At 48.8% G+C, this 26045-nt stretch overlaps 1 protein-coding gene across 1 annotated transcript in view; it reads left to right on the top strand.

The window, feature by feature from the left end:
* LOC140425041 (polycystin-1-like protein 1) overlaps nt 1-26045 on the top strand; it is a 543547-nt gene that overhangs the window by 296537 nt on the left and 220965 nt on the right. The window contains exons 38-39 of the mRNA XM_072508831.1: nt 15800-15951; nt 16392-16492. Of these exons, the coding sequence (XP_072364932.1) occupies nt 15800-15951; nt 16392-16492 (253 nt within the window). The remainder of the gene's footprint in view (nt 1-15799; nt 15952-16391; nt 16493-26045) is intronic.

Genomic DNA, 26045 nt, shown 5'->3' with positions numbered 1-26045 from the left:
GTGATAGATTCCAGCATCTTCTCTACTACCGAAGTTAAGCTCACTGGCCTACAATTACCTGCTTTCTGCCTACCTCCTTTTTTAAACAGTGGTGTCACGTTTGCTAATTTCCAATCTGCCGGGACCACCCCAGAGTTTAGTGAATTTTGGTAAATTATCACTAGTGCATTTGCAATTTCCCTAGCCATCTCTTTTAGCATTCTGGGATGCATTCCATCAGGTCCAGGAGACTTGTCTACCTTTAGCCCCATTAGCTTGCCCATCACTACCTCCTTGGTGATAACAATCCTCTCAAGGTCCTAACCTGTCATAGCCTCATTTCCATCAGTCACTGGCATGTTATTTGTGTCTTCCACTGTGAAGACTGACCCAAAAAACCTGTTCAGTTCCTCAGCCATTTCCTCATCTCCCATTATTAAATCTCCCTTCTCATCCTCTAAAGGACCAATATTTACATTAGCCACTCTTTTTTGTTTTATGTATTTGTAGAAACTTTTACTATCTGTTTTTATATTCTGAGCAAGTTTACTCTCATAATCTATCGTACTCTTCTTTATAGCTTTTTTAGTAGCTTTCTGTTGCCCCCTAAACATTTCCCAGTCCTCTAGTCTCCCACTGATCTTTGCTACTTTGTATGTTTTTTCCTTCAATTTGATACTCTCCCTTATTTCCTTAGATATCCACGGTCGATTTTCCCTCTTTTTACCGTCCTTCCTTTTTGTTGGTATAAACCTTTGCCGAGCACTGTGAAAAATCACTTGGAAGGTTCTCCACTGTTCCTCAACCGTTTCACCATAAAGTCTTTGCTCCCAGTCTACCTTAGCTAGTTCTTCTGTCATCCCATTGTAATCTCCTTTGTTTAAGCACAAAACACTAGTGCTTGATTTTACCTTCTCACCCTCCATCTGTATTTTAAATTCCACCATATTGTGATCGCTCCTTCCGAGAGGGTCCCTAACTATGAGATCCTGAATCAATCCTGTCTCATTACTCTGTCCAGCCCCCTCATGATTTTGAACACCTCGATCAAATCTCCTCCTTCCTAAAGTGTGGTGCTCAGAACTATACACAATACCCCAGCTGAGGTTTAATTAGTGTCCTTTACAAGTTCAGCATAACCTCCTTGCTCTTCTGCAGTATGCCTCTATTAATGAAGCCTAGCATACTGTTTGCTTTATATCTGCTCTCTCCACCTGTTCTACCACCGTCACTTATCCACATACACACCCAGGCCCCTCTGCTCCTGCACACCCTTTAGAATTGTACACTATTTTTTATTGTCCATGTTCTTCCTGCCAAAATGCATCATCTCACGCTTCTCCACATTGAACTTCATCTGCTACCTATCTGCCCACTCCACCAAATTGTTAATGTCCTTATGAAGTTCTCCACTGTTCTCCTCACAGTTTACAATGTTTCCCAGTTTTGTGTAATCCACATACTTTCAAATCATCCTCTGCACACCAAGATCTAGATCATTAATATGTATCAAGAGAAGCAAGAGTTCCAATACTGACCCCGGGGGAACCCCACCACAAACCTTCCTCCAGCCCGAAAAATATCCATTAACCATTCTTCGCTGTTTCCTATTATTCAGCCACTTTTGTATCTATGTTGCTACTGTCCCTTTCTATTCCATCAGCTATAAATTTTTTCGCACTTCTTGTGTGGCACTGTCTCAAATGTTTTTGGTAGTCCATATACACCACATCAACATCATTACCCTCATCAACCCTCTCTTGTTACCTCTCCAAAAAAGTCTAGCAAGTTAGTTGAACATGATTTTCTCTTTAGAAATCCATGCTGGTTCTACCTAATTAACATTTGTCCATGTGACTATTAATTCTATCCTGAATGATTGTTCCGAGAGGTTTCCCTCAACTGGAGTTAAACTGACGGGTCTGTGATTGCTGGGCTTATCCTGAAAATCTTTTTTTTGAACAAAAGTGTAAAGTTTGCAATTCTCTGGAACCTCCTCTGAGTTTAGGGAAAACTAAAAGATTATGGTCATTGTTCCTGTGATATCTTCTCTCATTTCCTTCAGTATCCTTGGATGTGTCTCATCTGGTCCTGGTCCCTTGTCAACCTCAAGTACGAACTGTTTATCCAATACCTCGTTATCACTTTTGAGCCCTTCTGGTGACAGAGTTTCCTCCTCTGTCACCATGCCTTAGGTGGCATCTGCTTCCTTGATGAAGGTAGATGTAAAGTATTAATTTGAAAACTCAACCTCATTTAAAGGTCCGACCAGGAGTTATGAGGTGAAAATAAGTTTCCCCACTTGAGAGCCACCAGGCACACGGCCGACTAGCGCATGGACGCTACCAGAAGTCGTGGCACCATTTTTAAAGGGCCGTCTGATGGCGATCAGATGCAAATCGAATACAAGAATCCCCCAACATGGAACCCCCATCATGGAACACCCCGTCAGCATGAAAGCAATTTCGGTAGTTGCATTTGATTTTCTGCCCTGCTGCCATTCCTACTGATGAAAAGGGGGGCAGAAAATTCCCCGCATGATGTTCCACATGTTTGCCAATGCCAACAATGTTAATGTTGTTGCAAAAATGAAACGGGAAAGATGGCCAAACCATGGATTACAAGAGAAATTAGAAATAGCATTAAATCCAAGGTGGAAGCATACAAATTGGCCAAACAAACAGTAGACCTGAGGACTTGGAGCAATTTAGAATTCAGGAAAGGTGGACAAAAGGGTTGATTCAGATGGAGAAAATGGAGTACAAGAGTAAGTTTATGAGGAAATTAAAACTGACTTTAAAAGCTTTGTGAAGAAAAACGGATTGGTGAAGTCAATCACCAACTTACAGTCAGAAACGGGGGGAATTTATAATGGGGAACTAAATACGTGCTTTGATTCTATCTTCACCAAGGAGGACACAAATAATGCGGTTGAAATGTTGAGGAACACTGCGTTTCGTGAGAGGGAGGAACTCCGTATTAGTAAGGAAATGGTGTTAGGGAAACTGATGTAATTGAAGGCCGCTAGCTCCCCAGGGCCTGACAAACTACATCCTAGAGTACTTACGGAAGTGGCCCTTGAAATTGTGGATACATTGGTGGTCATCTTCCAAGATTCTATAGACTCTGAAACAGTTCCTGCAGATTGGAGGGTGATAATGTAGCAGCACTATTTAAAAAGGAAGGTAGAGAGAAAACAGAGAATTATAGACCAGTCAGCAGTTCCCCACTGACGTCAGTAGTGGGGAAAATTTGCGAGTCCATGAGAAAAGATTTAATAGCAGAGCACCTGGAAACCAGTGGCAGGATCAGACAAAGGCGGCATGGATTTATGAATTTACAAATCTTTGGATTTCTTCGAGGATGTAACTGTTGGAGTTGACGAGGGGGAACCTGTGGATGTGGTCTAATTGGACTTTCAAAAGGTTTTCGACAAACTCTCACAGGAGAGTTTAGCGTGTAAAATTGAATCACATGAGATTGGGGATAGTGTATTGAGATGGATGGAAAATTGGTTGGCAGACAGGAAACAAAGAGTAGGAATACACGGATCTTTTTCTAAATGGAAGCAGTGACTAGTGGGATACCGTAGGGGTCTGAGCTAGGAGCCCAGCTGTCCACAATATATATTAATGATTTAAATGAGGGAACTAAATGTAATATCGCCAAATTTGCAGATGACACAAAGCTGGGTAGGAGGGTGAGCTGTGAGGAAGATGCAAAGATGCTTCAGTATGATTTGGACAAGTTGAATGAATGGGCAAATTCATGGCAGATGCAGTATAATGTGGATAAATGTTAGGTTTTCTACTTTGGTAGCAAAAACAGGAAGGCAGATTATTATCTGAATGGCGGTAACTAGCACAAATTTTCTGCTTGAATACAGCAATACGATTTCTCATTTTTTAAAAAAATAAATAAATTTAGAGTACACAATTCATTTTTTCGAATTAAGGGGCAATTTAGCATGGCCAATTCACCTACCCTGCACATCTTTGGGATGTGGGGGAGGAACCCATGCAAACACGGGGAGAATGTGCAAACTCCACACGGACAGTGACCCAGAGCCAGGATTGAACCTGGGACCTCGGTGCCGTGAGGCAGCAGGGCTAACCCACTGCTCCACCATTCTGCCCACGATTTTTCATTTTAAAATACGCAATCCACTGCAGCCCTCGGCCAAATCCAACCTGACACCGCACTGAAGGGGATTATTTAAGCGAGAGAAGTTTTTGGGGGGAGGGCAGAAAAAAAAAATTAAGAAGCAGCTCCTTGTAAAGGGCTGGCTGGCTTTGTGGGGTCGTGGGGTCAGGGGGGCGTTATGGGAAGAGGAGCTGATTGGCAAGCCGCAGTGAATGCATTCCTCCCGAAACGCTTCGATTGGTTTCCTTGGCGACGCATGCAGGAAGACGGCGCCCCGTGCAAAGGCCCGCCCCTTCTCATCTCCCTCTCGCACACTACACAGCACATGCGTGCCATATGATCCTTCACCCGGTCTCGCATCGAGGTGCCTGTACATATAGGTAAAAGCATTGGATTTGCATTTTCCATTTGTGTTTTAGATTTGTGCAATAAAGGTGTAAAACTGCCCTTCAGGTTGATGGGCAATTTTCTTTGAAATGAAAATACCGATTTTACTGCCAAATACTGATTTTTGGTATCTGGAATACTTATTTCTGTTGGGAAAGGTTGGCGGCGCTGCTGCAGATTAAGAGAGGGGAAAGTGCAATGAGACCAGGGTGTGCTTGTATACCAGTTGCTGGAGGTAAGCATGCAGTGCAGTGGGCAGTAAAGAAAGCAAATGAAGTTGGTCTCCATAGCAAGAGGATTTGAGTACAGGGCCTTGGTGAGACTACACCTGGAATATTGTGTTCCGTTTTAGTCTCCTTATCTGAGGAAGGAAGTTCTAGCTAAATAGGGAATGCCACAAAGTTTAACAGACTGATTCCTGGGGTTGCAGAACTGGTTTATGAGGAGAGACTGAGTCAGTTAGGATTATATTTGCTGGAGTTTAGAAGAATGGGGGGGAATCTCATATAAAATTCGAACAAGGCTAGACAGGGGCGATGTAGGAAAGATGTTCCAGATGGTTGGGGTATCCAGAACCAGAGATAAACCATTTAAGGCTTGAGATGAGGAGAAATTTCTTCACCCAGAGAGTGGTGAGCCTGTGGAATTCACCACCACAGAAAGCAGTTCAAGAAAAATATTGAGCCCGGGATTCTCCACTGCCCTCTGTCAGTAGCGGAGATCCTGATGCGGTGGAGAACCTCGTGGTGGGTCAATAGGGTAAGTATTTAACGTAGGTGCCCCCACATTCCATTGGAGGGCCGCTCCCCCACAATGCAAATCCTGACCACCGCACCCCCCAGTTCTCCCCCATCAAACTCCCCCCATCAGAGAGCCCCACCACAGACCCCCATCAGAGACACCCCCATATGGATAAAGAACTGGCTGGGCAACAGGAGACAGAGAGTAGTGGTGGAAGGGAGTTTCTCAAAATAGAGAACTGTGACCAGTGGTGTTCCACAGGGATCAGTGATGGGACCACTGTTGTTTATGATATACATAAATGATCTGGAGGAAGTTTAGGTGGTCTGATTAGCAAGTTTGCAGATGACACTAAGATTGGTGGAGTAGCAAATAGTGAAGGGGACTGTCAGAGAACACAGCAGAATATAGGTAGATTGCAGAGTTGGGCAGGGAAATGGCAGATGGAGTTCAATCCGTGCAAATGCAAGGTGATGCATTTCGGAAGATCTAATTCAAGAGCGAACTATACAGTAAATGAAAAAGCCCTGCGGAAAATTGATGTACAGAGAGATCTGGGTGTTCAGGTCCATTGTAACCAGAAGGTGGCTGCACAGGTCGATAGAGCAGTCAAGAAGGCATACGGCATGCTTTCCTTCATTGGAAGGCGTATTGAGTACAAGAGTTGGCAGTTGTACAAGACTTTGGTTCGGCCACATTTGGAATACTACGTACAGTTCTGGTCGCCACATTACCAAAAGGATGTGGATGCTTTGGAGAGGGTGCAGAGGAAGTTCACCAGGATGTTGCCTGGTATGGAGGGCGCTAGCTATGAAGAGAGGTTGAGTAGATTAGGATTATTTTCATTAGAAAGACGGAGGTTGAGGGGGGACCTCATTGAGGTCTACAAAATCATGAGAGGTATAGACAGGGTGGATAGCAAGAAGCTTTTTCCCAGAGTGGGGGACTCAATTATTAGGGGTCACGAGATCAAGGTGAGAGGGGTAAAGTTTCAGGGAGATATACGTGGAATGTTCTTTACGCAGAGGGTGGTGGGTGCCTGGAACGCATTGCCAGCGAAGGTGGTAGAAGCGGGCACGACAGCGTCATTTAAAATGTATCTAGACAGATACATGAATGGGCAGGGAGCAGAGGGATACAGATCCCTAGAAAATAGGCGACAGTTTTAGATAGAGGATCTGGATCGGCGCAGGCTTGGAGGGCCGAAGGGCCTGTTCCAGTGCTGTAATTTTTCTTTGTTCTCTTTGTTTGTTCTTTGTATATCAGAGGTTCCCCAACAATCACCACTGCCTGAAAGCTGAAGAGCAGTCCAAGCAGAAACAGTAAAAAGCCACTTATTTTTCACTCACCTGTCCCTTACACCTGCTTCTGGGACAGAGGTGCAGAAAGCTGAAGCGTGTTGTGGAGGGAGAGGGGTGTCATCCGTTGGACCACGGTACTGAGTCACCTGCTCAAAATGGCAGCCCACATCAAAAGTCTTTAAACCCCTTTAATCCATTGATCTGCAAGGCTTTTATTAACTTTCAAAGAACAATAGCTTTTAGTGTGCTGTACCTGACGGGGTTTTAGCTTTCAAATATCTAGATTGTTTATTTTCATTTCCCTTCATGCTTGAATGCATCTCAAGTACCCTGCTTTGAGCCTAAACATAATGTTTATAAACATCTAGGAGTTGAAGTATTCATTTCCTCTTTTTATTAACAGAAATCACTTAACTGTATTTGATGTGGTCAGGAGTGTCAATCATAGCTAGATGTTTATAAATATTGTAGTTATTGTCATATGAGGGTACTTGGGATGCATTCAAGCATGAAGGAAAATGAAAATAAACAGCCCAGAAACCAGGCTGTCTTGAAGCCGTTACGCTGTCCATTATAACCGACTAAAAGATATTTCTCTTTGAAAGTGAAAAGAGGCCTCACCGATCAAACTATCTGGGCTGTATGGGGGAGGAGGCATTAATGCCTTCTGATGTGATTTTCATTTCTATGAAGTAACAGCTGCTGCTTTCTACACTTCTGTCAAAGGCAGCAGGTGTAAGGGACAGTTAAGTGAAAAGGCAGTGATTTTTCAGTGTTTCTGCCTGGACTGCTCATTAGCTTCCAGGCAGGGGTGACTGATGGCTATGTTGCTCGTTTTAGCCTTAGTTTACTTTATTCTTATTCTGTCACCTTTGCTCATGAGTCGCCAGGTATCTTTCTGATACCGCCACGTGGTTCAAGTCCAAGTAATGATTAATAATGCAACACACCGCTTAGTAAGAGTTAAATCAACGCTCATTTATTATATACAGCAATTAATACTTATACAACAATCCTACTACTAGACTACTACCTACCACTAAAGGCCAATATTTAACTTTGGAAATGGCCCACCAGGTCAGGGAAACGAATGGTCTTTCGAATTGGTTCTGAGCCTGCGGGATTCAAAAGCTGGTACAAGTCGATAGTCAGGAGCGCCTGTCTGGTAGCGATCGCTGGAGTAAGACTTACAGTTTTCTTGTAGAAGGGTCTCAAAGGTTGCGAGCAGGAAAAGAAGGGTCGAGTTGAACTTGGCCCCTATTCTTATAGTCCCCAGGGGCTTCCCGCCTCTCGGGGCGGACCTCGTACCTGGTTCCAAGTGATTGGACTTGGTCCCAATCACTTGGTTCGATATGCTCCAATAATGGGGCAATTCCTTGATCGGGGGGGGTGGTCATTTACCTTTCTTTGTGTCGGCCCCTGCTGGTGCCGAAAGGTCTGGGTCGGCTTTCAATTGCTAATGTGTAGCAATTGTTCCCGGGAATGGCTGATTAATATGCAGATGGCTGGGGTGTTGTGATGTTGATGGCTGCAGGTATCGGTTTGGTCTGGCTTCCCCAGAGGCAAATACACTGTTTTACCTGCAGCTGTCTGTTTGAGTCCTGTTGGCTGATTTTCCCATCAGCCTCTTTCGTTCGCCATTTTAAATTGGGGTTTGACCATTCTGATCGGAAATCCGCCATTTTACGTGGCTGCAGCTATGGGGCGTCTCTGACATGTGGGAGGGATCTCTGACATGGGGGATGTCTGGTGCGTTTCTGAAATGGGGGTTCACTGAAGGGGTCTGTGGGCGGGGTGTTCAGGTCACCCTCATCCGTGCATCCTGTAGGCGTGGGTGATTCAGAAATTTCCTTGGTTGGGATAGGGGAGGATGCCCCTACTTATCAGCAGGAGGTGGTGGGGGGAGGTTTTCGTGTTGTGGATGGGTGGGGGGGTCAGCCGTTGGACCACGGCTCTGAGTCGCCCGCTCAAAATGGCAGCCCAATAGTGGGATTCGGAGCAGAATTCCTTGAGTTTCCTGCAATGCATATCTTTGCATGGCAAGGGAGAGGGAATATTTTCCGGGCACTGCTCCTAGCGCCAGTGCAAACCAGAAACGATTCACTTCCGGTGGGAGAACATATGGGCTGGATTCTCTGTTTCAGTGGTTAAGTGCTCAAACGGAAGATTTGTGGGCATTTTATGATGTCAAAATTGGTGACAAACCCTCGCCGATTCCGGGACCGGTGAGGGACCAGCAGCGACGCTGGGTGAGGCTCCCGTGCCAAAATCGGCCAGGTCCCTGGCCATGCATGCGCACAGCGATGACTGACATACTCTTTCTTAAAAAAATACTTTTTATTCAAATTTTCACAAAATATCAACAACAAAATACAGAAAGAAAAAAACAACCCCCCCCGTATACATAAATAATAAATTAACAGCCTTCATGGACGCAAAGGCAAAAATACACGGCCACTCAAGAAAAACAAACCAACCTTCCTTCCTTCTAATACCTATCCTGTGCCAGCTCAGAAACCCTACGTCCATCCTCCCCGGGACAAACCGGTGGTTCCCCCGAATCGGGGCCCCCACCTCCCCCCTGTGATGTCTCCATTGCCCCCAAACTTTGAGGGTAGCCGCCACCACCGGGCTCATGGTATACCTCGTTGGAGGAAGCGGCAGCCGCGCCGTCACCAGCGCCTCCAGGCTCGTGCACACACAGGACGCCATCTCCAGCCTCTTCCATGCCGCCTCATCCCCCTCCATCACCCACTTACGCACCATCGCCACGTTTGCAGCCCAATAATACCCACAGAGGTTAAGCAGCGCCAACCCCCCCCCATCCCTGCACCGCTCCAGGAATACCCTTCTCAGCTTCTGCGCCCACACAAACCCCATAATGCTCCTGTTAACCTGCCTGAAGAAGGCCCTAGGGATCAGGATGGGGAGGCATTGGAACAGGAACAAAAACCTCGGGAGCACCGCCATTTTAACTGACTGCACCCTACCCGCCAGGGAGAGTGGCAGCACGTCCCACCTCTTAAACTCCTCCTCCATCTGCTCCACCGGCCTCATGAAGTTAAGCTTATGTAGGGCCCCGCAGCTCCTAGCCACCTGGACCCCCAGGTACCTGAAATTCCTCTCCGCCCTTTTTAGCGGGAGCTCACCAATCCCCCTCTCGGGTGCACTACGAACAACTCGCTCTTCCCCATATTAAGCTTGTGCCCGGAGAAATCGCCAAACTCACTCAGGATCCTCATCACCTCTGGCATTCCCCCCACCGGGTCTGCCACATATAGCAGCAAATCATCCGCATAGAGCGATACCCGATGCTCCTCCCCACCCCGCACCAGCCCCCTCCAGTTCCTCAACTCCCTTTGCGCCATGGCCAGGGGTTCATTTGCCAGCGCAAAGAGCAGGGGGGACAGGGGACACCCCTGCCTCATCCCCCGGTGTAGCCGGAAATACTCTGACCTCCTTCTGTTCGTGGCCACACTCACCACCGGGGCCTCATATAGCAGCCTCACCCACTTGACGAACCCCTCCCCGAACCCAACCTTTTTCAACACCTCCCACAGGTACCCCCACTCCACCCTATCAAAGGCCTTCTCCGCATCCATCACCGCCACTATCTCCGCCTCCCTTTCCATCGCCGGCATCATTATAACATTCAAGAGCCTCCGTACATTAGTATTCAACTGGCTCCCTTTCACGAACCCCGTCTGATCCTCGTGTACGACCTGCGGCACACAGTCCTCTATCTTCTATGGCCAAAACCTTTGCCAGCAATTTTGCATCTACATTTAAGAGTGAGATCGGCCTATATGACCAACACTGTAGGGGATCCTTGTCCCGCTTCAGGATCAGGGAAATCAGCGCTCTAGACATCGTCAGGGGCAGGGCCCCCCTTTCCCTTGCCGCGTTGAAGGTCCTTACCAACAGCGGGTCCAGCAGGTCCGCATACTTCTTGTAAAATTCAATCGGAACCCATCCGGCCCCGGTGCCTTTCCTGCCTGCATGTTCCCTATCCCTTTGACCAACTCCTCCAACACAACCGGCGCCCCAACCCCGCCACTTTCCCCGCCTCCACCCTCGGAAACCTCAGCTAGTCCAGGAAGCGATCCATCCCTCCCTCTTCCAGTGGAGGCTCAGACCGGTACAGTTCCTCGTAGAAGTCCATGAAGACCCCATTGATTCCCACCGCACTTCGCACCGTGCTCCCTCCTCCATCCCTAACTCCCCCGATCTCCCTAGCTGCCTCTCTCTTCCGAAGATGGTGCGCCAGCATCCGGCTCGCCTTTTCTGCGTATTCATTTCCCGCCCCCTGCGCCTTCCTCCACTGCGCCTCCGCCTTCCTGGTGGTCAACAAATCGAACTCCGCCTGGAGGCTACGCCGCTCCCGAAGCAATCCCTCCTCCGGGGCCTCCGCGCACCTCCTATCCACCCTCACCATCTCCCCCACCAACCTCTTCCTCTCTCTCCTCTCCCCCCTCTCCTTGTGGGCCTGAATGGAGATCAGCTCTCTTCTGACCACCGCCTTCAGCGCCTCCCAAACCACCCCTACTTACACCTCCCATTTGTCATTAGCCTCCAGGTACCTCTCTATACACTTCCGGACCCTCCCACTTACCTCCTCATCCGCCAGCAACCCCACCTCTAGGTGCCAGAGCGGGCGCTGGTCCCTCTCCTCCCCCAACTCGAGGTCCACCCAGTGCGGAGCATGATCAGAAATGGCTATCGCCGAGTACTACGTTTCCTCCACCCTCGGAATCAGCGCCCTGCTCGTGACAAAAAAGTCAATCCGAGAGCAGGCCTTGTGGACATGGGAGAAGAATGAAAATTCCCTGGCCCCCGGCCTCGCAAACCTCCATGGATCCACTCTCCCATCTGGTCCATGAATCCCCTCAGCACCTTGGCCGCCGCCAGCCTCCTGCCCACCCTAGACCTTGAACGATCCAATGCCGGGTCCAGCACCGTGTTGAAATCCCCCCCCATTATCAGGCCCCGTGTCTCCAGGTCCGGAATCCGGCCCAGCATACGCCGCATGAACCCGCATCGTCCCAATTCGGGGCATATACATTGACCAACACCACCCGCACCCCCTGCAGCTTGCCACTTACCATCACATACCTACCGCCATTGTCTGCCACAATGCTCGACGCCTCGAACGACACTCTCTTCCCCACCAAGATCGCCACCCCCCCCCGATTTTTTTGCATCCAAACCCGAATGAAACACCTGCCCTACCCACCCCTTTCTCAACCTTACCTGATCTGCCACCCTCAGGTGCATCTCCTGAAGTATGGCCACATCCGCCTTCAGCCCCTTCAGGTGTGCGAACACCCGGGTCCGCTTGACCGGCCCATTCAGTTCCCTTACATTCCAGGTTATCAGCTGGATTGGGGGCTACTCACCCCCCCCCCCCCCCCCCCCCGCCCTAGGCCAGCCATGTGCCCGTGCCCCCCGCATGACCAGTTCTCCACAGCAGCAGACCCCCGCCCCGACCTCCTCTACCAACTCCATCTCCGCCTTGGCCATACCAGCAGCAACCCGGTTCTCCCCCCCCCCCCCCCTCCCAGCTAGGACCCCCCCTAGCTGCATTGCTCCCCCCATTGCACTCCCGTAAGTCAGCTGACTCCTGCTGACCCCGGCCACTCCCACCGCTCCATCGACCCCCCCCCCCGTGTGGAACTTTCCCTCCCCCCCCCTTGTCCACCAGCAGGATCTCATCCATTCCACTCCCAGCGCGGGAGAAAAAGCCCACGCTTCCCAGCTCCGGCCCGCCCCTTCAGCATTAACGCGGGAAAAAGCCCGCGCTTTCCACTCGCCCCGCCTCCCCTGCCGCAGCTCCCTTTCCCGGCCCGGTCCCACTACCCCCAACTTAGGCCTCTCTCCCCGCCCCGCGGGGCCCCATCTCCCCTACCGACTATCAACCCCCAAGCAGTTTACCTACACCCCCCCACGAGCCCACCCGGCAGACCTAATCAAAACCATGCCTAATCAACCCCCAAAAAACAAAGAACCCCCCCTTGAAACGCAACCCAACAATCCCTCCACCACGATCCCTCGTCCCCGACCCTTAGTCTGAGTCCAGTTTTTCGGCCTGAACAAAGGCCCACGCCTCCTCCATGGACTCAAAATAATGATGTCAATCCTTATAGGGGACCCACAGATGCGCCAGCTGCAGCATACCGAACTTCACCCCCTTCCTGTGCAGCACTGCCTTCGCCCGGTTGTAACCGGACCTCTTTTTCCCCACCTCTGCGCTCCAATCCTGGTAGATCTGGACCTCCGCGTTCTCCCACCTGCTGCTCCGCTCCTTCTTGGCCCACTTTAACACACACTCTCGATCAGCAAACCGGTGGAACCGCATCAGCACCGCCCGCGGCGGCTCGCTGGGCTTGGGCCTCCTCGCCAGCATTCGGTGGGTTCCCTCCAGCTCCAAGGGCCCCTGAAAGGCCCCCGCTCCCATCAGTGAATTCAGCACGGTGACCACGTAGGCCCCCACGTCCGACCCCTCCAGTCCCTATGGGAGGCCCAGGATCCGCAGGTTCTTCCACCTCGACTGGTTCTCCATCTCCTTGAACCTCGCCTGCCATTTCTTGTGGAGCGCCTCGTGCGCCTCCACCTTCACCGCCAGGCCCAGGATCTCGTCCTCGTTCTCCGAGACCTTATGCCGGACCTCCCGGATCATCGCCCCTTGGGCCATCTGGGTCTCCAGCAGCTTATCGATTGAAGCCTTCGTCGGCTCCAGCAGCTCTGCTTTCAGTTCCTTAAAACAGCGCTGGAGAAGCTCCTGCTGCTCTTGCGCCCACTGCCTCCACGCTGCCTGGTCTCCGCCCGTTGCCATCTTGGTCCTCCTCCCTCGCACCTTTCTTCGCTTCAATGCCACATTTTTAATCGCCCCATTCCTGGTCCAATCCATACACTATCGGCGGAATGTTGCTGTCCCCTTCCCACACCGGGAAACGTCGAACAAAAGCCGTTACGGGCCTTAAAAAGAGCCCAAAAGTCCGTTTTTAGCGGGAGCTGTCGGACATGCGACTTAGCTCCGCATAGCCGCAACCAGAAGTCCAGCCGTGCGCAGACTCGACCCGCCATCCGCGACCCCACAGGTCACCCCCTGGCCACCCTTCCCCTGTGTCCCCTGGCCCTCGTGGAAGCCCCCCCGGCCAGTGGCACAGTTCCCGTCTAAGTGTGGTGGCGCTGGACACAGTCCGCAGCTGCCACGCCAGGTTCCCAACTGCTGAGGCCACACGTCAACCATGCAGTCGGGAACTCAGCCCATCAGGGGCTGAACATCACGGGAGGGCCTGCCGTTGATGCGGCAACACCGTTGCAACGTCATGCGGCGCGCAACGCGATTACACCACTCCCGATTTGGGCGTCAGATGGATTTTCCACCTGATCGCCGATTATGATATCAGCATTGGGCTACACAGAATCCTGCCCATAGTCTCTCAAATGGAGAATCCTGGCCTGTATGTTGTTAAGAAGGAGTTTGATATAGCTCTTGGAGCTAAAGGCATCAAAGGATATCGGGGGGAAACGGGAACAGGTTACTGAATTGGGTGATCAGCAGTATTGACAATGAATAGCGGAGCAGACACAAAGCGACCAGTTGTCTGCTCCTGTTCCTATTTTCTCTGTTTCTATGTTCCAAATGTCTATCTCACAACAACTATCTTGGATGCCAGAACAGTGGCTGATTTGTCGCAATGCTTGCCCTGTATTTATTAATGAGCATAACATTTTTCCAGCGAAATTGGGAAGCCTGATTGCTGACTTTTGCCTCAAGTTCTATTCCCTGCCCACCGTTTCCATTCATGGTGATCATCTTAAGTTGAACAAGACCGTTCATAAGAACATAAGAATTAAGGGTAGGCGTGGTGGCCATTCAAGCCTACTCCACCATTCAATGACATCACTTTTGATCTTTGCCCTAAACTGCACTTTTCCACCTGATCCACATACCCCTTGTTTCTCCGAGAACCAAACAATCTATTATTGGCAGCTCAGAATGTGCACAAAAATGACTTATCCACAGCCCTCTGGGGGTAAAAATTGCAAATATTCACAACCCTCCGAGTTTAAAAAAATCCTCAATCTCAGCTGTATTTGATCCTGACATTCACCGTCTCCTACACTACCTGTTTTAAAATATTCACCTTGGTTTCAGAGCTCGCCACGCACTCACCCCGTAGCCTTGCCCAGCCCAATGAATCTTTGAGATCTCTAAGCATCCCCAGTTCTGGTTTGTGACGTATTCTGCATTTCAATTGCTCCAGCATTAACAGCATGTGCCTTCAGTTGCCTTGGCTCAAACCTCTGAAATTTCCTTCCATCTCTCTACCTCTCTCTCCTCTTGATCAAGCCTTTGGCTAACGTATTCTTTCCTGATTCCGCCTTTTTATGTCAAAAATATTTTGTTTTGATATTTGGTCTTGTTAAGAAACTTAAGATGGTTTATAAGTATGGTTTACAAATTTTTGGTTCCGAGATCAGACAACTCCACACAAGGACAGATTAAACGTGGTGCCTACAGGTCATTCCTCAAGGATTGAACTTACATAGCTCGCACAAATTCTGTGGGGTGAATTCTCTGCCTCCCTAGCCACATGTAACTTGGCGGTGCACCATTGCCGGCAGCGGGATTCTCCGTTCCCTCCGCCAGCCAATGTGATTTCCCATTGTAACTGCCTCACGCCGCCAGGAAACCTGCGGGCAGGGGCGCACTGCTGGCAGAATGGAGAATCCCGCCAGCGGAGAATTCAACCCTCCATTAATAAGCAAGCTAAAATAATCGCTAGTTTTTACAAGTAGATTATGGATTGGATGGCACAGTGGTTAGCACTGTTGCTTCACAGTGCCAGAGTCCCAAGTTCGAATCCTGGTTTGGGTCACTGTCTGTGCGAAGTCTGCACGTTCTCCCCGTGTCTGCGTGGGTTTCCTCCAGGCGCTCCAATTTCCACCCACAAGTCCCGAAAGACGTGCTTGTTCAGTGAATTAGATATTCTGAATTCTCCCTCTGTGTACCCGAACAGGCACCGGAGTGAGGCGACTTGGGGATTTCCACAGTAATTTCATTTCAGTGTTAATGTAAGCCTACTTGTGACAATAATAAAGGTTATTATTAGATTCTTATTTTATATTTGAAGATTTCAACAAGGAATATGATAAATATGCTACATTGCTAAAGTGAAAAAAGATCAAGTATTTTGATGTCTTGGATTAAATCTGTAGTAAAAGTTCTGATTTCTTTGCAGCAGGAACAGTTGTATGCGTACCTGCTACTTCGTACACAAATGAATGTTCATATCTTGCCAGTAACTACAGCAAACATACAACAGGCTTTGCAGATAACAGTGAACTTCACTAGGCCGAACCAGCAAGTATTTCCTGTCATGCTGTTGGTGAGGTACGGCAGATTTTGCATTTGTTTTCAGATAACCATTTTTTGAGATGCGGGTATCATTGGAAAGCCAGCATTTATTACGCACCTCTTGTTTCCCTTAACAAGGTGATGAGCTACCTTCTTGAACTCCTGCAGTCTCACAATGGTGTTAGGGGGGAGTTCAGGATTTTGATTTTTCACCCTGCAACAGTGAAGGAACAGTGAAATATTTCCACAACAGGGTAATGTGTGACTTGGAGAGGAACTTGCAGATGGTCAAGCTCCCATGCTACCTTTTTCCCTCGAGGTGGTAGAGATTGTGGTTTGGGAGGGGATAGCAAAGAGGTCTTGGCAAGTTGCTACCAGTATTTGTTTTATTGTCACAGAACAGCATGAATGTGAGCAAAACAGTTGCCTGTTTTTCTTATGTTTGAAAATGAAATGATAATCAAATGTCTTTATAGGTCCAACAAGGAACCAACTCCAAATAAATATAACCTGAAGCAGATACATTACTGGGATGGAGATACAATCCACTTATTTATTCCTGCAGCATCACTCCTGGGTTTGTAGAACATTTTTACATTTTGTGATTGCGACTATGCTCTTGAAATGTCAAAGAATTCTAAAATTTAAATTGAATTAGACAAATTTAAGGACTCAAGAAATGAAACAGTGCATCGCTTTCTGAGGTCTGGTAAAACCTGACCATAGCCTAAATCTTACTGTTTTTAAAAGAAAATAAAGATTTGTGTGCAAAAATAAGAGAAATAGGGTGCAAATATGTATTGACACCAATTTTGAATTCCAAACCAACATTTTTTGGAGTGTTATTTTCTATGATATCATTAAAATATTTTTAAGGACTACATTCATGAGTTGTTCCAGAATTGTTGGGTGATTCATTCTTAGTAATTCTTTTTTTTAAAAATATATTTTATTCAATATTTTTGGCCAACCATAACAGTACATTGTGTATCTTTTACACAGTAATATAACAATATAAATAACAATGGCCAGTTTTTTAAACAAGAAATAAATAATATATAAAGAACATCAAAATCAAAAAACAAAACTAAATGGCAACTGCCTTGTCCCAAATAAATACTCTCCAAAAATACAATTCAGCAGTCCAGCATACAATTACCTATAACAACAACCTATACATATTATACTTATACACTAACATCCATGAGAGTCCTTCTGGTGTCCCCCCGCCCCCCCCCCCCCCGGTTGCTGCTGCTGTCTTCTTCTTTTCCATTCCCTCTATCTTTCTGTGAGGTATTCGACGAACGGTTGCCACCGCCTGGTGAACCCTTGGGCCGATCCCCTTAGGACGAACTTAATCCGTTCCAGCTTTATAAACCCTGCCATGTCATTTATCCAGGTCTCCACACCCGGGGGCTTGGCTTCCTTCCACATCAACAGTATCCTGCGCCGGGCTACTAGGGACACAAAGGCCAAAACATCAGCCTCTTTCGCCTCCTGCACTCCCAGCTCTTCTGCAACCCCGAATATAGCCAACCCCCAGCTTGGTTCGACCTGGACCCCAACCACCTTCGAAAGCACCTTTGTCACCCCCACCCAAAACCCCTGTAGTGCCGGACATGACCAGAACATGTGGGTGTGATTCGCTGGGCTTCTCGAGCATCTCGCACACCTATCCTCTACTCCAAAAAATTTACTGAGCCATCCTCCAGTCATATGCGCCCTGTGTAACACCTTAAATTGTATCAGGCTTAGCCTGGTACACGAGGGCGATGAGTTTACCCTACTTAGGGCATCAGCCCACAGCCCCTCCTCAATCTCCTCCCCCAGCTGTTCTTCCCATTTCCCTTTCAGCTCATCTACCATAATCTCCCCCTCATCCCTCATTTCCCTATATATGTCTGATACCTTACCGTCCCCCACCCATGTCTTTGAGATCACTCTGTCCTGCACCTCCTGCGTCGGGAGCTGCGGGAATTCCCTCACCTGTTGCCTCGCAAAAGCCCTCAGTTGCATATACCGGAATGCATACCCTTGGGGCAACCCATATTTTTCGGTCAGCACTCCCAGACTTGCAAACGTCCCATCTACAAACAGATCTCTCAATTGTGTTACTCCTGCTCTTTGCCATGTTCCAAATCCGGCATCCATTCTCCCCGGAGCAAACCTATGGTTATTTCTTATCGGGGACCACACCGAGGCTCCCGTCTTTTCCCTATGCCGCCTCCACTGCCCCCAAATTTTCAGAGTAGCCACCACCACCGGGCTTGTGGTGTATTTCTTCGGTGAGAACGGCAACGGCGCCGTCACCATAGCTTGTAGGCTTGTCCCCATGCAGGACGCCCTCTCCAATCTCTTCCACGCCGCACCCTCCTCTTCTCCCATCCACTTACCTACCATTGAAATATTGGCGGCCCAGTAGTACTCACTTAGGCTCGATAGTGCCAGCCCCCCCCTATCCCTACTACGCTACAAAAATCCCTTCCTCACTCTCGGGGTCTTCCCGGCCCACACAAACCGCCTGCACCCTCCCTGCCAGTGACAGGGATACCATATCCCATCTCTTGAAGTCCTCCTCCATCTGTTCCACCAACCGCGTTAAATTTAACCTATGCAATGTACCCCAATTCTTGGCTATCTGGATCCCCAAGTAGCGAAAGTCCCTTGTTACCTTCCTCAGCGGTAAGTCCTCTATTTCCCTGCTCTGCTCCCCTGGATGCACCACAAACAACTCACTTTTCCCCATGTTCAGTTTATATCCTGAAAATTCTCCAAACTCCCCAAGTATCCGCATTATCTCTGGCATCCCCTCCGCCGGGTCCGCCACATACAACAACAAATTGTCCGCATACAGAGATACCCGGTGTTCTTCTCCTCCCCTGAGTACTCCCCTCCACTTCCTGGAACCCCTCAATGCTATTGCCAGGGGCTTATTCTTAGTAATTCTAATATACCATCAGTTAGTATTATTGATTTGCTTTGCTGAAAGTATGATTTTGGATAGAGAAGAACACCAGCTACTGACTGGATCGCCAAGACTGGGGAAAATAATTAAGGAAGTTATTTTTACCTTATTGAGAATTCTGGGAAATCTTTGGTTCGTAAAGAGTGATCTTGAAATGAACATTCCATTTGAACTTTCAAGGTCAATTAGTTCTACTTATTATTTTGTTCTTGTAGACTTTGGGGACCCAAACCTTTTTGTGGCTAATATAAGAACTATACAGAAATGCTTCAGGAGACATCAGAGTTGGTGATAAACTAAAGAAGCGATTCCAGTTTGAGGACAGAATCAGGCACGGGTATCTTTTGTCATCCATACCATTTAATGGTGTGGGAGAGAAGATATTGAGATTAGTGAGGGAAGAGTTACCGGACTGCTGTGGCTGCATCATGAGAGGCTGCGGCAGGTGAACGTCAGATATCAGATAGCAATACACTCGTAGCCAGGACAACGAAGAGCTAGAGATTATGGAAGGTTGAGATAAAAGACACATTGAGTCTTTTGGACAGAACTTAAATGGGGCAAAGAGCGTGGCTCCAAGTGAAAATGGAAAATTCAAGATTGCACACATTGAGATAAAGGCAGTGGACAATTCCAGGGACCTTACTTTGATGACGAGCAGCAAAGTTACAGTCGTATTAGGTACACTGGTCTAACATTGGCTGCAACTGGATGCAGCTTAGATCAGAAAGATACTCCAGACCTTGAAGTTAGTTCAATCAGGTTTATTGAACAAATAGCACAGTTAGCACAGTTCTCTGTGAGTTCGACTCTCTGCTAACTTAAGTGTGGTTACTCTGTCTGACTGAACCAGACTAGCTCTTAGCCACGTGGTGGAGGTGTGCGAAACAACATCCTTGACTGACTCTCTAGATGTTCATCAATGGAAAGAGGTGGAGTGTGAGTGCCTCGTGTCTTTTATAGTCAGATCCCACCCCTGAGTGTCCTGCCTGCTTATTGGTCATGTCCTGTTCTCTGTGTCCATTAGCTGCTTGTCTGTATATTGTTGTGTGTGTATCCGCATATCAGGACAGTTACAACCAAGAATTAAATCAGAGTTCACTAAGGCAAGAGGCATGACTAGTGACTTAGGAAGAGTCTGAAAGTCCAAAAGCTTCAGCACAAAGCTTTAAAAATGTCTAATACAGTCTACAGTATGGAGTGGGTGCACTCTGTGAATGTGAGAGTTGGACCCTGAAGAAACAGAATGAGAGGATGTTAAACAGCTTTTGAAATGTGAGTATAACAGGATTCTCAGAATCAGGGGCGAAATTCTCCATAATCGGCGCGATGTCCTCCGACTGGCGCCAAAAACGGCGCAAATCAGTCCGGCATCGCGCCGCTCCAAAGGTACGGAATCCTCCGCACCTTGACCGGCCGAGCCCTAACCTTGAGGGGCTAGGCCCGAGCCGGACTGATTTCCGCCCCGCCAGCTGGCGGGAAAGGCCTTTGGTGCCCGCCAGCTGGCGCGGAAATGACATTGCCAGGCGGCGCATGCGCGGGAGCGTCAGCGGCCGCTCACGGCATCCCCGCGCATGCGCAGTGGAGGGAGTCTCTTTCGCCTCCGCCATGGTGGAGACCGTGGTGAAGGCGGAAGGAAAAGAGTGCCCCCACGGCACAGGCCCGCCCGCGGATTTGTGGGCCTCGATCGCGGGCCAGGCCACCGTGGGGGCACCCCCGTGGCCAGATCGCCCCGCGCCCCTCCCAGGACCCCGGAGCCCGCCCGCGCCGCCTTGTCCCGCCGGTAAGAGAGGTGGTTTAATCCACGCCGGTGGGACAGGCATTCTAGCAGTGGGACTTCGGCCCATCCGGGCCGGAGAATCGCCGGGGGGGGGGCCGCCAACCGGCGCGGCGCGATTCCTGCCCCCGCCAAATCTCCGGTGCCGGAGAATTCGACAACCGGCGGGGGCGTGATTCACGCCAGCCCCCGGTGATTCTCCGACCCGGCGGGGGGTCGGAGAATCTCGCCCCAGTTGGATGAACAGAATGACAAATAATGGGTGAGATCAAGAGTAAAAGTTCACGAATCAAAATGGGTGCTAAGTACTGTCCAGGACCTACAAGACACCGGTTCAGGGGTGTGCTGGAATACTCTCCACTTGTCTGGATGAGTGCAGATCCAACAACACTTAAACATCCCTGGTACGAACCCAGTGGATATTCTAACTGGACAGAAAGATCGCAGAATGGAACCCTGACTCAAAAGACCGTGGGCTGGATTCTCCGTTCCTGCATCTAAGTGCTGATGCCAACGGAGGATCCGTGATGTTTCACAACAGAAAAATCGGCGACACACCTGCACTGATTTCGCTACCGGTCAGGGGCTAGCACCGGCGCCACATGAAACACTTGCAGAACACGCCTACACCTCCAACACAAGCACTGATCGTGCCAGAAAAGATAGTGCTGGTTGTGCTGGACCATGTACCCATCCATCCCGATCCCACAGCCCACCTCCTGGCCACCCCTCACTACTCCTCCCAGCCCTGGCAGAAGCCCCCCCCGGCCAGTGGCATGGCTCTCGGCAGTGTATGGCGGTACTAGACACTGTCTGTATGCCCTCCATCTCTCTCGGCAGCCGCCATGCCAGGCTCACGACCGCTGAGACCACACGTGGCCCGCGCCATCGGGAACTCGGGCCATCGGAGGCGGAGCATCGTGGGTGGGCCCAATAATGGGGTTGCGGCTGCATACGGCGCACGTCTCAATGATGCCAATTTGGAGGGGGCGGAGCATCACGATTCGCCGTCAAACTGCCGCACATTTGGAGTCAGGAGCCATTCTCCGCCCAATCGCCCTTCCGGATTTCGGTGTTTGGCAACTAGGAATCCCACCCCGTAACTTTTACTTTTTTCTTCATAACACATGCAGGAATGACTCACAGGACCATTAGCTTTAACGACAAGAAAAAAAACATTTATTAAACATGGAAAAATTGGATCATAATACAATATTCTCCTTTACTCCCCCCTTATCTTAACAATTACACTGGTTTTAGGATTAACACAGATTACAAGGTGTATCTTAATCTATAATAGTCTCATTTGCACAAAGTCCACTTTAAGCACAGTTAGAAAATTGCGGGCAAATACACATTCCTCTCTGAACCTCAATGAATGTGGGTGGATGTCTCCTCAGAATCCCCCAGATGATTATCACGTGACAGTTTCCAAACTCCACTCCCAAAAACACACTTCATAAAATCATCTCTTGTAAGTATGCTTTACCTTAGTAGTTTGCATTCTGAAATCCAGACCAAGTTTTCCAAATGACACTTTTAAACAAAGCTTCCCCTCCACTTCTAACAGTGAATCCAGTCCAGGATTTTACATCAACCCATTTAGGATTTATTTGTCTTAACTGCTTTTAGGCAAACTCTGAGATCCAGCCACCGTTTTCCATAGTTATTTCAACTCCCATTCCCGACACTGTAGTAAAATCTCACAAACCTGCAAACCATTTTAGATATCTTTCTGTTGTCTCAGCTTTCTTCTCACTCTGTCTGGTCTTACGGAACAGTGCTCAGCCTACTGTCTCTAACCTCAGACTTCTTGGAAACTTCTCGTCATTTCTCTAGTTTCCTTAACAAACTTTCATTCAGATTTCTGCATTTGTTTTCTTAACCATTACTTCATGGTATGGCTTTTGTTCTAGCAAAGCTGAGAGCGATGTTCCCTCTCTCGCCTTCTAAATCAATTGCTTCTAGCAGAATTGTGAAGGCTGCCTCTCTTCTATCACCTATCTTCAACTGCAATCAAATTGTCTAAAATGCCTTAAAAGCTTCTGGACCTTACAAGACACCAGTTTCTAAGCAACCACTGCTGGTTTATTTATTCTTCATGCAGTTGCCTTCTCTAAGCACAATATAAACACTTAACCAATGCCCACACATAAAACACCTTTATCCAGCATGAATCTAACTATAGGTTTACCCTTCCAGACTCAGAAAAATTGATTAAGCCCACTTAAAACTATATTTATTTCTAATGTTTGCCAATACGATGAGAAATCCCTGAAAACTACTTTTGTTTTCCAAACAATACCATCAAGGACAAAGCAGCTCACTTGATTGGCACCCCATCCACCTCCAACATCTACTCCCTCCATCACCGATGTAACAGTGATAGCAGCATGTGCCATTGAACACACTTTAGCAACTCTCCAAGACTGCTTTTTAAAAATATATATATTTTATTAAAGTTTCGCGATCAACCAAGAATTTTCCATTTTTACAACTTTGGAACAATATATACATTGATCGGTTTTAAAATAATATATTAACTAACGGCAAGTGCCAACACAAATAAGAAACAAAAAGAAATAGTAACATTGAGAAGATAACTATGAACAGCAAATATGTAACAACACACAAAAAAACCCCGAAGACCCGAATGCACCCCCCCCCCCTCCCCCCTGGGTTGCTGCCGTTGTCTTTCCTATTTTCCCTTATTGCTCTGCGAGATAGTCGAGGAACGGTTGCCACCGCCTGGTGAACCCCATGGCCGAACCTCTTAGTGCGTACTTTATCCGCTCCAATTTTATAAACCCTGCCATGTCGTTTATCCAGGCCTCCACGCCCGGGGGTTTAGCTTCTTTCCACATAAGTAGAATCCTTCGCCGGGCTACTAGGGACGCAAAGGCCAAAACATCGGCTTCTCTCGCCTCCTGCACTCCCGGTTCATCTGCAACCCCAAATATAGCCAACCCCCAGCTTGGTTCGACCCGGACTCCCACCACCTTTGAAATCACTTTTGCCACACCCATCCAGAACCCGTGCAATACCGGACATGACCAAAACATGTGGGTGTGGTTCGCTGGGCTTCCCGCGCATCTCCCGCACCTATCCTCCACCTCAAAAAAACTGCTCAATCTTGCTCCCGTCATATGCGCCCTGTGTAGTACCTTGAATTGGATCAGGCTGAGCCTGGCACACGAGGACGAGGAATTTACCCTACTTAGGGCATCCGCCCACAGCCCCTCCTCAATCTCTTCCCCCAGCTCCTCCTCCCATTTTCCTTTCAGTTCCTCTATCATCGTCTCCCCCTCGTTTCTCATTTCCCTGTATATATCGGACACCTTACCGTCACCCACCCATGCCCCTGAAATCACTCTGTCCTGGATCCCTTGCGCCGGGAGCTGCGGAAATTCCCTCACCTGTTGCCTCACAAATGCCCTCACTTGCATATAACGAAATGCATTCCCAGTTGGCAACCCGTATTTTTCTGTCAGTGCTCCCAGACGCGCGAACGTCCCGTTCAAGAACAAGTCCTTCCGTTTCGCAATTCCTGCTCGCTGCCAAGATTGAAATCCCCCGTCTATCCTTCCCGGGACGAACCTGTGGTTGTTCTTATCGGGGACCACACTGAGGCCCCCGTCACTCCCCTATATCGTCTCAACTGCCCCCAAATCTTCAGAGTCGCCACCACCACTGGGTTTGTGGTGTACCTTTTCGGGGAGAACGGCAGCGGCGCCGTCGCCAGTGCTTTTAAGCTAGTTCCCCTACAGGACGCCATCTCCAGCCTTTTCCACGCCGCTCCTTCTTCTTCCCTCATCCACATACATATCATAGACACGTTAGCGGCCCAATAATAATCACTCAGACTCGGCAGTGCCAATCCCCCTCTATCTCTACTGCGCTGCAGGAACCCCCTCTTTACCCTTGGGGTCTTTCCGGCCCACACAAAGCTCATGATGCTCCTGTCCACCTTCTTAAAAAAGGTAATTGTAATCAGTATGGGGAGGCACTGAAACACAAAAAGAAACCTCGGGAGGACCACCATTTTAACCGCCTGCACCCTGCCCGCCAATGACAGGGGCACCATATCCCACCTCTTAAAGTCCTCCTCCATCTGCAGTACCAGTCGTGTCAAGTTAAGCTTATGCAAGGTTCCCCAGTCCCTGGCCACCTGGATCCCTAAATACCGGAAATCTCTTGTTACCCTCCTCAACGGCAGCTCGTCTATTCCCCTGCCCTGTTCCCCGGGGTGCATCACAAACCGTTCACTCTTCCCCATATTCAGTTTGTATCCCGAAAACTCTCCAAACTCCCTGAGTGTCTGCATTATCTCAGGCATCTCCTCCACTGGGTCCGCGACATATAACAGCAGATCATCCGCGTATAATGACACCCGATGTTCTTCTCCTCCTCTAAGTACCCCTCTCCACTTCCTAGAGCCCCTCAGCGCTATGGCCAATGGTTCAGTAACGGGGACAGGGGGCACCCCTGTCTTGTGCCCCTATATAGTCGGAAGTAGTCGGATCGTTGCCTGTTCGTAATCACACTTGCCACCGGGGCCCCGTACAGGAGCCAAACCCATCTAATGAACCCCTCTCCAAATCCAAATCTCTTCCGTACCTCCCACAGGTAGTCCCACTCCACTCTATCAAATGCCTTCTCTGCATCCATAGCCACCACTATCTCTGCCTCCCCCTCCGGTGGGGGCATCATCATCACCCCCAACAACTTCCGTCTATTGGTATTCAATTGCCTCCCTTTAACAAATCCTGTTTGGTCACCATGCACCACCCCAGGGACACAGTCCTCTATCCTTGTCGCCATCACTTTGGCCAATAACTTGGCATCTACGTTCAGGAGGGAGATAGGCCTGTATGACCCGCACTGCAGCGGGTCTTTGTCTCTTTTCAGGATCAGCGATATAAGAACATAAGAACATAAGAACTAGGAGCAGGAGTAGGCCATCTGGCCCCTCGAGCCTGCTCCACCATTCAATGAGATCATGGCTGATCTTTTGTGGACTCAGCTCCACTTTCCGGCCCGAACACCATAACCCTTAATCCCTTTATTCTTCAAAAAACTATCTATCTTTATCTTAAAAACATTTAATGAATGAGCCCCTACTGCTTCACTGGGCAAGGAATTCCATAGATTCACAACCCTTTGGGTGAAGAAGTTCCTCCTAAACTCAGTCCTAATTCTACTTCCCCTTATTTTGAGGCTATGCCCCCTAGTTCTGCTTTCACCCACCAGTGGAAACAACCTGCCCGCATCTATCCTATCTATTCCCTTCATAATCTTATATGTTTCTATAAGATCCCCCCTCATCCTTCTAAATTCCAACGAGTACAGTCCCAGTCTACTCAACCTCTCCTCGTAATCCAACCCCTT

This window comes from Scyliorhinus torazame, chromosome 6, assembly GCF_047496885.1.
Source record: "Scyliorhinus torazame isolate Kashiwa2021f chromosome 6, sScyTor2.1, whole genome shotgun sequence".
NCBI lineage: Eukaryota > Metazoa > Chordata > Chondrichthyes > Carcharhiniformes > Scyliorhinidae > Scyliorhinus > Scyliorhinus torazame.
Note: the sequence above shows the minus strand (reverse complement) of the source record. Positions and strands in the feature narration are given on the sequence as shown.